General features: G+C 43.3%; 1 protein-coding gene across 8 annotated transcripts in view; it reads left to right on the top strand.

Moving 5' to 3' along the window:
• The window catches only part of TGFBR3 (transforming growth factor beta receptor 3), a 187,351-nt gene that overhangs the window by 18,160 nt on the left and 156,430 nt on the right, over positions 1–12,761 (top strand). For all 8 annotated transcript variants that reach the window (XM_070592193.1, XM_008524419.2, XM_008524420.2 and 5 more), the window contains exon 2: positions 3,391–3,567. In XM_070592193.1, the coding sequence (XP_070448294.1) occupies positions 3,507–3,567 (61 nt within the window). In that variant the 5' untranslated portion in view covers positions 3,391–3,506. The remainder of the gene's footprint in view (positions 1–3,390; positions 3,568–12,761) is intronic.

Here is a 12,761-nt window from a genome sequence, read left to right on the forward strand (position 1 = left end):
AGGGGAATTTAGTAATTTTTTTTGCTGGCTTTTAGCCTACTGCCAGACATCATTTTGCCGCATTTTGTCCTAAGATAGATTTGCTCTTTAAAAAAACATCCTGTTCAACCCAAGGGATACCATTCCCAACCAATTCCTTTTGAACATTGGTTTAACTCATGATGGATTTCAGAACTCCTTTGGGTAGGGGTTTTTGGCTAGTCTTGGTCATTACCTATGTACTCGGTTGGATCACTGGGGCAGGTGGGGCAGCACGCTCAGATGAATGGCTTCAGAAATACACATAGAGGAACTCTGAAATTAGAAGAGTTAGTAGCACATTCATTGTTTTTCTTTAATCCATTAAGCTCTCACTTAGTTTTTTTCTGTTCATTTGTGGATACTAAAAGTTATGATGCCCTTTGAATGGAACACATTACTTTGAACTGTGGGCAAAATGACTGTTACGCAGTAGACCCCAAATTGTTCTTTCAAGATCTCCGAGTACCCTTATTTATATTTCTAAAGGGAGCATTTAGTTCTTAAAGTCCAGAGAGATTCAGTGAGGTCAGAAAACCAGGGTGAGGCGTCCCTGGTCTTTGCAAACTGAGTGTGATATAACTTCAGAGAAGGAAGAAGAGTTGGTATTTCTCTAGTTTTATTTTAGATCTACCACTTTTCAGAAGCCTTTGCTTGTCCAGCATTCTTCCAGTTGGAGAACTGATCCCTAAGTCGTGTGGTAAGGTGCTGATGTTTGCAAGTTTTGGCCAAAATACGAGTTCCACTGAATGGGAACAACATGCTTCCCTTTTTATTCTCCTCCGCCTTCGGATCCTGTCACCACATTGGGAAGATTAGACAGAAAACTCTCTGCAGTTTATTTTCTTTTTGAACAAGTTACATTGTGGAGGGACTTTTAAGCTAAAAGAAGAAAAGCTCCCTCTTTGTTAGAAGCAGCAGTGTGTAGTTTCAACTTGCCTTGGACTTCCTCGGAGATGTTTGAAGATCCGGTGTAAACTTGCTGTGGTTTGCCTTTGGGTATCAAACTGTTTAGCTTGGCTCTATTATATCTGTAATTGCTGCATTTTTATAATTGCCCAATATTCTTGTCAGCAATTTGCAGTCTATATTTTTAATAGAACCGTTTGCTTTTCTTTTCCACAGGTTCCTTCAGACCTGGTTTAAGCCCCAGGATTAACACACAGTCACACAGACCCTCTGCAGCTGCGGGCAGAGGGTGACACAAGTTCATTAAATAGTCTCACAAGCCTCGTGCTGGTTATAGTTTGCGTGCCCCATAAAAATCCTCTGGGAAGCCATCTTCTTCTGAGATTTCCTTGCAGGGTTTGGCTCTTGCTGAAATAGTGTGTTCTTTTCAAGAGGGTTTTCCGTATCAGTCCATTCAGGAAATCTAATTTTTTGAAGGGAAAAAAATAGAGCCAAATTCTCTTTGCTGTCAGTGACTTTTTAGTTAACAGAGGACACTTCCATTTCATCTGAGGTGATGTGGAATTATGGTCACAGAAAGGTTGGACCTCATGGGATGACTGAAGTCAGTTTCATAGCTTCCAAAATTCTCTCCGTAATTAGTTTTTGAGACAAGACCATTGTGCCCCCAATGACTTGTGCCTCAACTTGACTGGCAATTTTGTTCTTTTAGTGATTCCGCTCTTTAGCGTATCTCCTTTTTGCATCTTTTGTAATGTTTATTTTGCAGTAAACAGAAGATTGAACTGGTTTTACAGTAGCTAAGAATTACGTAAATAACCACACCCTAATTTCTCCGCTTTATTGGTATAAACATACCTCAGAGGGAATGGACAAGTAGTGATGATAATAGCTAACATTTATTCATCACTTATAATGTGCTAGGCACTGATCTAAGCACTGTATGTATATTAATTCATTTAATCCTCCTAATAGCCCATACGATAGGTTCATGCACGAAGGGTAATCTGCCCCATGTCACCCATTTGTAGGTGGCAGAGTGGATTCACACAGAGGCAGGCTTTGAGCTGCCGTTACAATCCATATTTTATTCATAGTAGGCTTTTAATCACTGTCATATACCGAGATTGAACCACAGTGCCTCCTGCATGTATAATAATTTAGTTTTAAAGCACGTCTAAAAATTATTTTTGAAGTTAGAGCTTTATGTTATTATGTCTGGATAGGTGATATTTGCAAAACCCAACTGAGAATTCAGTGAAAAGGCTTCTGCTCCCTCCCTCCCACCGGTATCCCTCAGTCGCCCTATTTCCCTCCTTCTGATAGGCAATTAGTGTTACTACTGCGAAGAGCCATTTTAAATGTCTTTCTCTTAACACTTGATGAGGTAAACTAGGACCATTTAATTAGAAACTCCTTTTGCCATTGTTTTTATAGTTTTGTACTGTATCTACAAGTGCCCGAACTGGCTTCATTTCTGAAGGCAGCGAGCTGGTTCTGTGGCTGGTAGTTCCTGGGTGAGGGGCACAAGGCTGCAGTCCCCAGCAGTTTGAGATGGTTCCTGGAGACTCCGTGATCCTGCCTCTCCCAGGCCTGAGATCAGGCAGCGTCTCTGTGCCTTTATCCAGTTGTGGGATGACTTTTATTCCTGAGGAGAAGGAATCATCTCCCTACACAATGCCTGGAACATAGTGGGTGCTTAATAAATGTTTGTTGACCAACTTCTGTGGGTTGTGCCAGGCTCGGGGATATAGGGCTGGAAGATATACTTTGGAGGGTCTAAATGAGGTAATCTTTAGGGCCATAGGAGGGAGATTCAAGGTAAACAAATCACCACGAAACACATCATTCAAGGCTCTGGATGGGATAAGTTTAGAAAGGACCTTTGGTTGCTCTCTGCCGGTAACCAGGTGGTCTCAGAGGGGGCTAAGAAACACGGAAGAGTTTTCTCCTCTTAAAAGCTTGGCAAACGGGTTGAAATAAGAATTTGCCTTTTAATGGTTCTTTATTTTTCAGATAGATTCTAAATGTATTTTAATTTGATCCTTGTGTTAACTCTGTCATTGTAACATCAGATTGAGTCTCTAATCAGCGTTGTTTGTGTTTTCTTGTTGGCACTGGGGAATTCATGTGTCGGGTGGCATGGATTCCTATAGTGCCACAGCATAACTGGTGATGCTATTTTATAGGTGCACCTTGATTTTCTTCTGTATTCTCAAAATTTTAAATAAAACCAAAGATTTAAAATGTCAAAAATAAGATGTCTTTGCAAAAGTATTTGCCATAAAAATCTTTCTTGGGTGATTACCACCCCCACCTCAGTTTGTTTGAGTGCTGTCTTGGCAGCTGTTGAGATAAATTTATCTTATACTTTTTGGAAATTCTTCATTTCACTTTAATGTGTGTCTATCAAAAGAAGTTCCTGCATTAAGTTTTCTTCTTGAAATATGTTTATTTTTACAGGCAATTTGGAAATTGGAAAGGATTTTAAGGTCACTTCTGATTTGCAAATCGTGACTACGATCTGAAGAACTGCAGGCTGAGGTGACTGAACAGGACCCACTTTTGGAGAAATAAAAATGGCTTCTCATTATGTGGTGGCCATGTTTGCCCTGATGAGTTCCTGTCTAGCCACTGCAGGTAAGCTGCGTAATACAAACTGCACGTTCGTTATATTCTTTTGGATATATTTTCCCTCAGTCTCTTCAGTTTAGAAAAATTTAGGACGTGATGTTTATGTAAAACTTACGTATCTATGTTCTTCAGAGAAATAAAATGTTTGATTACTATGCAGATACATAGTATGTTTGCCTGTGTTATATTTTACCAGATGGTGCTAGACATTCTAATGTCAATGACATAGATACCTAACCACCCTTCAGTGTTCAGATGGGTAGAGACCAAATATGCTAATGTTTCATCCAGCTTAATTTTGTTACATGCATAGATTACATTTAATTTCTTGTTCTAAATAAGAATTACAAGAAAGCCTTTTTGTTCTTTATTCCGAAATAAATAGATTTTCTAGATAGAGGAGACGCTCTTGGCATAAGCTGCTTAGGAGGTTTTTAATTTTGCCCCTTTCAGATATTTTAATATGTAACTTTTAAAAAAAAGTACAGAAATACACTGTGCTTCCTGGAGGCCATCTGAGTGTGAGGTTGGAGATGAGAAGCAGCAAATGACTCCGTTGGAACATTGTTGCTTAAGTAAGAGTATCAGGTCCCCTAGGTCAACAGCTTAGTGTTCACACTCAGGCTTACTTAACACGTTTGGAAGCTTAATTTGCTCTGTTTTATTGTAATTTGCTTTATGTCTCTTCTGTGATGAGTTACATAATACTAATTTGTTGGACCAGTTCTAGAATCTGGCTGGTCTCAACAAGAAATGCATTGACTTGAAAAATGATTAGCTTCTTGGTTTTGGCTATTGAATTCACATACAGATGAGATGATAGAGATGATAATTACCATTTATTGAGTGTGCAGTACAGCCAGGCATTGGCTAAACAGTTATAGAGTATAACAAGGAGTGAATATGTCCTTATTTCGTGAGCTCTTTTCACAACTCTGAGATAGGTGTGATTATTTTTCCCATTTTACGGATGATGAAGTGAGATACAGAGAGAAGTTGCACAGCGTCATGTAGCTAGGAGGTGGAGGAGCCAGGTTTACATCTATGCTCTTAACCTCTGTGCTCTGCTGAGGAAGCCAGACCACAGTGACGGCTCCAGTAGACTCAGACCAGGAGTCCTATGTAGGCCCTGAGTGACTGAGTGAAAGCCAGTTTGCAGAACTTGGTTTATGAGATTGGAAAGCAGAATGTCCCCCTTGTTGCAAATATCTTGAGAGAAAGTTACTACACTTTTTGTTTTTTGAATGCCATGTATGAATTTGAACTGCCCATTCTCTCTGTCAGCAGTTTCATTTTGTCTCATGATTGAAGAGTTATTTGCCTTTTAGCCTGTGCGTTAAAACTGATCTTAATTAAAATCTCATTGAAAAGTAATAAAAAAAAAAAAGAGAAACGACTTGATGGAAAATGTGCTGTTTTGATGACAAGATGTATAATCATACCTGATGGGTTTGAGGCAGAATTTTCTGCTTTCATTGATGCCTGGGTCAAACTGGAAAACAAAGGTTTTTTTTTTTTTTTTTTGAGGAAGATTAGCCCTGAGCTAACATCTGCTGCCAGTCCTCCTCTTTTTGCTGAGGAAGACTGGCCCTGAGCTAACATCCGTGCCCATCTTCCTCTATTTTATATGCAGGATGCCTGCCACAGCATGGCCTGACAAGCAGCGCCATGTCTGCCCTCGGGATCTGAACTGGCCAACCCCGGGCTTTGAAGCAGAACATGGGAACTTAACTGCCACCAGGCCAGCCCTATCCTTAGTTTTATAGATAGATGAGGAAACTGAAGCACAGAGAGGTTAAGTAACTTCCTCAAGGTCATACAGCTAATAAGTGGCAGATTTAATCCTAAACCTACTTTGTCTGGGTCTGCAGATTGAGCCTTTAAGTCTCTACATGCTGAGGGAGTACTGATCGCAAGGGTATTTGTTTAGAAAAAATGATAATAGGTTTGCTGTGTGCTAGCTGTGCCCTCTTGAAACATCAAGTAAATCACTTATTCTCTGAGTCCCTGCTAAAGCAAAGTACTAGTCACTTAGGAAAATACAAAGAAATCCAAGATTCATCCCTTCCTCTGAGTCGCTTGTACCTTAGTTAGGCAAATAAAATATAACTATATAACAAAATAATCAGTGTGTGGTGAGTGCCCAGTAAAAGCACGAAGACCTCAGAGCGTTTGGAAGGGGCCGCCAGGTGGGTTAGAGCATCCGGGCAGGGCTTTGTGGGAGCGCCCGGCCCGAGCTCGGTTCCGAAGGCTGGGCAGAATCTAGGAAGGGGAAGGTGTTGGGTTGACAGTGTGGGAGGAGTGTGTCTAGCACAGTACATGGCACCTGGGCGCTTGCTGTTTTTGTGGCGAATGGAGGCCCTGGAAAACTGGTCCGGGAGCGTGGCAGGAGGGCTGTTTGGAAGGAAAGAAGCAAGCAGGTTGTGGAGGAACTTGAATGTCAGAACGAGGCCTGCGGATTTCATTTTGAGGTTTGGATTCTCTCCTCTTCCATTCCCCTGTAGCCAAAGTCATATGCTGTTTATGCTTAAAATTCAAACGGTGGCCTCGAAAAGTGAGGCTGAGAGTATGGCCTTCAAAGACGACCGTGCCTGGCACATCGGCTGACCTCTGTCAATGCCTTGCTCTCTGCCAGCTGATTTGTTTTGTCTTTATGAGACAAGCCTATGAAGTGGGTCTTAGTATTATCATCATCATCTGCATTTTACAAACAAGGAAACTGAAACTCAGTTTGGTTAATAATTTGCATCAAGTCTTGTAACTAAGTGAGGAGCTGGGACTTGAACCCAGGCAATTTGGCTCTAGAGTCCAGCCCGTGCACCACCCCACTGGAGCCTCTGTGTAGGAGACCCTCAGTGTGGAATGAATGAGCCTCTTCGCTTGATTGAGGAGCCACCCATGAGATACCCTGGAACCAGATTAAACCCCTTTGGCCTCAGAAGAGATGTACGTAAGTTGTCAGAGTGGAAGGACCCTCAAGTAATGGGCCTTATTGATTTGCTTTCTGACTTCACTGACGTGGCCGTGAGGTTCTGTTGTGGAGTTCTTGGCAGCAGAAGGGACGAAGGCTGGAAAAGGCCTGCCTTAGATACCCAGCCAGCGAGGGGCAGAGCACAGCGCAGCACATGAAATGAGCCCAAGTTAGAATAGTAGGAGACTGCTTGTTCCAGCCCATGGGTTTGGCTGGGCCTTCAGTGAAAGCCTTTCCTTCTCTGCTTGTGGCTGAGGGGGAAGTAGGCAAGGGGCAGCCAGCCACGGCCCAGGGTTAGCGGATGCTTTGACAAAACTCATGCGTTTTCCTTCCCTCCCTCGTTCCTTGGAAATTGTACAGCATTGTGGGGAGGGAGGGCCATGCTCTTGGTGAACAAGAGCTGTGTAGGGACCCTAAATGCCTCCCGATTAGAAATTACCCTAGGTTTCTGGCACCTTATCTTAGATCCTGTAATCTCTCTCAGAAAAGTAGGAAGTTTAAAAAATAAATACTTGCTCCTGTGGGTTTAAGGCTCCGTAAGTTTTCACTTTGAAAACTGTTCCGCTACACATCTTTAAAAAATATTAACTGCTGCCTCTGAGGCTCACCAGAGTTAGGTAGGGCTGTGTTCCCAGGAGCCCTAATAACGGGAAAAAGAGCACACAGACAGAATTCAGGGAAATTTGCTTGGTTGGAAGTGATGGACTTGTCTGCAGGCACTGGCCCCTTGTGTCAGGTCAGAGCGGTACTGCTGGGGTGCATTCTGCAGCGAGATTGCTGGCCTCCATGCCCGCGAGCTGTTCGTGGGATGGTCCACTCTTTCCATTTGGGGCCTGATCATCCTCTTGGAGGCTTGCCCACGACCCGCACACACATTTCTGTTGAGCAAACACATTTCTTTTCATCTCTACTGGATGTACCTGGGTATAATCCACAGCAAGGAAAAATAGAGATATTTTTAGCTGGAGCTATTTTCCTGCTAAGTAAGCTCTGAACTCTGTCCATGGGACAGCAAGCAGAGATACCAACTGGATAATACTTGGTTTGGAACAGGACAGGCTGGCAGCCTTGGGGAGAAGCTAAACGAATAATAATATCATTTTATATTTATAGTTTTCAAAATGCTCTTATATTTAATATTTCATTTGGTTCTCATAGCAGTCCCTGGGGTAGGCAAGTGTTGTTTTCTTCATTTCTAGAATGAGAGTAATGGAACTTAGAAAAAGTAATTTAGAAAGATGCTTCAACTCTCGTTGAAACCAAAAGTCAACACACTTCTGCAGACGAGATGCACTGACAAGTCTTACGGTCTTTTTGCTCCAGTGCACCTGTTAGCACCTCTGAAAACAGTGCCCGCCAGGCACTCGACTGGGTGCTCTCTGCGTATCAGTTCGTTTAATCCTTACAGAAACCCAGTGAGTAGGTATTTCTCATTATTACTGTTTTTTTGTAATTATTACTACTGCCACCCGTCCTACTATTATTATTATACTCATTTTACCAGTGAGGAAACTGAGGCTTAGGGAAGAAAGGTGTAGTATCTAATAAGACACAGATCAATTTTTAGAAAAGTTAAAATGGCCATGTATGTGCAGTCATACAGCTAGTAACTTGCAGAGTGGCAGCAAGTTCAGGGTTCATGCTGTTTCTGTTATGTGCCCAAAAGGAGCTGGCACTCTTTCTCTTGGGCTGGAGATGAATGGCCTGAGGACCACAGAGGTGGTTCTGCCATCATTTTCTCCTATCTGCCAAGTGAGTGATCAGAGGCTGTTACTCATAATGGCAGGAAGGCAGGGAGAGTGCCGGGAGCGGGGGGCTGCCCCCCGGGAATGTAAAGGATAGAGGAGGGATGGACTTGAAGGTTCAAAGCAAATTCAACAGGCCTTCTCTTGCCAACCCCTAAATCTCTGGACACAGCTAGTTGGTTTGGTCTGTGATGATTATTGTTTTTAGGTGGTTATTATAACCACTTTGTGTTAATTCCACTTTTGGATACATAGTGAAAAGATATTTGATTGTGATGCCAGCTATCACACAGTGCCAACTTTCTGTTTATTTGAAAGAGCGAAGAACCATATTAAAAGACCCAGAGTGGATAGAGTGGCCTGCGTTTTAGGTGTGTTCCCTTTGGAGATACCATGCACACTCAAGCATTATGAAGTCCTTCCCGCTTTATGTTTTTGCACAGAAGCAGTAAACACACACATACACAGGTGGGCCAGTTAGCAGTAGTCAAGAAAAAAGGTGTTTGTTTTTCGAACATCCCCCTGCTCTGCATGGACCTGGATTGGGTGTATGTGGGGTGGAATATGATATCTAATAAGAGGCCTTTTTTTTTCGTTTGCGAGGAGAGTTTACTAATAGATAGTTGAATAACCAGATGTGCATATAGTGTAAGAAAGAATGTGAGTAAGATTATACGCAGATTTCATGCCAGATAAGTCAGCAGAACCCAGGTTTCTCTTTGCTTTGCAGCCTTGGCCTAAACTGTCTAATTGTCACCCTGCTTTCTGGATTCCTGATTTGTTTGGATTCTTTCAGGACACCAGTGATGGTCTTTTTTATAAACACTGATCAACATTTCCATCAGGACAGAGCTGTGTGTGTGCCCACACAGCTCTCGAATGGCTCATGGCGTGTACTTTCACACCTTATGTATGTAGGAAATTAGGCTTTCTTAGCTTGTTTGCTTTGATAACTAATCCCTTTTACGCCGGGGCCCCCTTGGATCCTGGATAGCGCTCCGAGCTCCGAGTGCTGGTTTTGGAAGCGTTGCAGGAGGAGGGAGTGTGCTGGGAAGGGTTCCAGCACCAGGCCTTCCCTCAGGACGGGCCTGTGCGCAGTCATCCAGGCCTTGAGGCACCTGTCCCTCTCGGAAGATTGGCCCAGCTTGCACTGCATCCGTGTGAGCCTCTGGCTTTCATTTTCTTTAAAATGTTTTCTGCCAGAGTAGCCTAAAAAAGATTTATCCTGAAGTCCCGTATAGCCATATTTTTGTTCCCTGAGAGGACACTATAAATCAGGAGGAATTCTAGAGAGCTTAAAAACACACTTGCTCTCAGAATATTCCTTCCAAGGATGAGGCAGCAGGTGCTCTAGGGACTGGGGCCCAGCTATTCTCCTGCCCTATCCTGCCAACTCTTAGCAATCTTAAAAAAAAAAAAAAGCTGGAGTGGAATGTGGGCAATCTTACCACCTTCAAAGGAAAATGTTGATTTTTTGGTGGGGGGAGGGGGTGAGGAAGATTGGCCCTGAGCTAACATCTGTCACCAATCCTCTTTTTGCTTGAAGAAGACTGGCCTTCAGCTAACATCTGAGGTAATCTTCCTCTTTTTCTTGATGAGTGGCGCAGGTCCACGCCTGGGATCTGAACCTGTGAACCCTGGGCCGCTGAAGTGGAATGTGCTGAACTTAACCACTACACCGCTGGGCCGGCCCCTTGATTTTTTTTTTTTTTTTAAAGTTATTCTTTCTGTTGGTAATGAAGGGAACCACCCAGTGAGAAGTGGTAGTTATGGCAAAAGGAGAAAGTTCTATTAAAACTGTGTTAAGTCCCGTGTGTTGCTTCCCTTTGTCCTCACACATGCCCCTCACGTGCGTGAATGACTTAGTCCTGGTCTCGATGATGGATTAGAGGCACCAGGAGTAACGCCTCTCTTCCCTCCTACCCTTCTGCCCCATCCAAAAGGATGCTCAGGTAGCATAGGCCTCAGGAGAGGGGAGAGCGGAGCGTCAGCCTCTGGAGCGGCCCCGGCTCTGTAGTTTCTGTCAGTGCCGCCAGGGCGCTGCTGTAGCACTTTCTTGAACTTTTCCAGTGGCATCTGTGTGTGCCAGCGCTGTTGTTTCGTTGCCGCATGGTGAAGCAGAATGCCATATAGCTCCCACCCTCCCCTTCCTTTTGAGTTTGAGGAAAGAGCCATTTATCATTGCACCTTTTCTTTCAACTTTTAAATAACTGCTATGTTTAGATGAGGTCAGAAAGCTTTGAGTGCCCACCAAGTCTCAGGTCCGTTGCCAAGCTTCTGAGGCACAGAAAGGGGAGACTTTGGAGTTCGTGAGAACAATGAGTTTTTTTCCACCCTCTAACGTGGTTGAGTTTCCCAAAGTGTTAATTGATTGATGGATTCAATAAGCACTATTGAGCATTCTAGACATTATTCCAGGTGTTGGAGACATAGCAGTTAACGAAACAGACAAAAATCTTTGTCCTCATGAAGCTTACCTTCGAGTGGGGAGACGCAGACTAGAAACAAAAAAATTAGGCGTGTTTTAGCAGGTTCAATGGAGAAAAAGCAAAGGGCCTAGGGCTTGTGAGTGGGGAGTACAATTTAAAGTTAGGTGATTATGGAAGTCCTCACTCGGAAAATGACATTTGAGCAAAGATTTGAAGGAGTCCACCTCCTTCAAAGTGGATATCTGAGGGATCCGGCATTCCAGGCAGAAGGAAAAGCAATTGCAAAGGTCCTGAGGTGACAGTTTGCTAAGCTGCTGAAGCAATAGGAAGTGGGCCAGGTGGCTGCTAGAGTGGAGAGTCACAGAGTTAATTGGGGAGCATGTGTGCATAGAGCCTTGTAGGCCGTTTTAAGTAGTAAGCCTTTTACTCGGAGTGAGATGGCGCCATTGGAGGGTTTGAGCACCAGAATGATATGATCTGAAGGGTGTTGTAAAAGGATCACTCTGGCTGCTGTGTTGAGAACAGACTGCTGGGCAAGGGTGCAGTTGGGAATACTGGTTGGTGGCTACTGTAATCGTTGAGGCAAGAGATGTTGGTGGCCAGGATCAGAGTTTAGAAGGCAGGACCCTTGGGAGAGATAAGCTTATGAAGTTAAGAATGATTTTGTGATTTTTCTTTCAATTTATTCCTTTTGGGGAGGAAAGGGGATAAAGACATATATCATATCAGTGGAATACTGTGCCATAACCTAATAGTAAAGATAGTTACCGCTTGTATCTGAAAACCCTATTTTGTATCTTAAAACACAGAACAACCCCATACACCATCTAGAGAAAACCTCTTTGCACTGTGAAGGAAAAATCAGTCTTAAAGCCTGGAGCCTCTCTCCCCAGTGACTTACTCTCCTGATGTCCAGGTCTCATCGTTTCCCTTCCCCCGGTGGTCTGTTCTCAGGGTTATGGATTTTGAGGGTCTTACCACCTTTTGCGAAAGTGCTTCTCATAGCAAAGCGAGAATTTCAGAGAAATACAGTTGCATCCAGCTTTCCATCATAAATAAATGTGTTGTGTTTAAACTCGTTTTTATTAGACTACATGTTAAATGTGAGCAAGGAGCCTGATACTTATAGCAGTTTTTTTCTGTAAAGAAAATAATCGCTTTAAAATATGTTTTATAATAGGAACGTTCATATTGATTTTGCCTGAGGATGGGTTGTACCCAACCTGCTTTTGGAGTTGGAAGTTATAAACAGACAGATATTACACCGGTGCTTTCTAAACTTCAGTGTGCGTGCGAATCACCAGGGGTCATGTTAACATGCAGATTCTATTTTAGAAGGTCTTGATGGGTCACAGATTATACCTTGTTAAACAGGTCCCTGTGATGTTGATGGTGCTGGTCTGAGGACCACGTTTGACAGCATAGATCATCTGTTTTCTCACTGCACCGTTTGTAACACAGAACCTGCAAACACCTTCTAGAAAGTTCTTACTGTCATAAAAGAGCTTGGTTTTAGCATGCCCTTGAAACAGCTACCTTGAAAACCTTCCAGTAAACTCCATTGGGCCAGAGGGATCCATGTGCTGGAGAGGAAATTGGTTTGAGGGAGTGAGTTCCACAGACACCCTTAGCTCTCAGCTGTGAGTGCGGCGCACCTGCAGCGCCCAGGTGCATCTTTGTTATTTATTAGCTGGGGCTGTACCTTGACACAGTCCTCATAGTTGTTAAAGAAGGAATTTCCCTCCAGTTTTTCCTTTATGTGCCTCTTGCTTTTTCCCATTTCTTGCCTTGGGACTTAACAGACCGAGATAGTAGACTTGTATTGATTCAGTGAGCGTGGGGCCATTGGTACAGGCAACTGTGGCTGGGGAGACTCTAGATAATGAGGGATGGTGCCAGCTGACTGGATAAAAGGCAGAGTTGAGGTAGGTTAACAAAGGGTTAAAAAAAGGTTAATGTTAAGGAGGGCACACCTCATTTCTCCTGGAGCTGTCCTGGTTTTTAACTCTGTTTTACTTGCTGATTCCCACTTCATTCTTATAATCAGACTTCTTT

Source organism: Equus przewalskii, chromosome 24 (assembly GCF_037783145.1).
Source record: "Equus przewalskii isolate Varuska chromosome 24, EquPr2, whole genome shotgun sequence".
Taxonomy (NCBI): domain Eukaryota; kingdom Metazoa; phylum Chordata; class Mammalia; order Perissodactyla; family Equidae; genus Equus; species Equus przewalskii.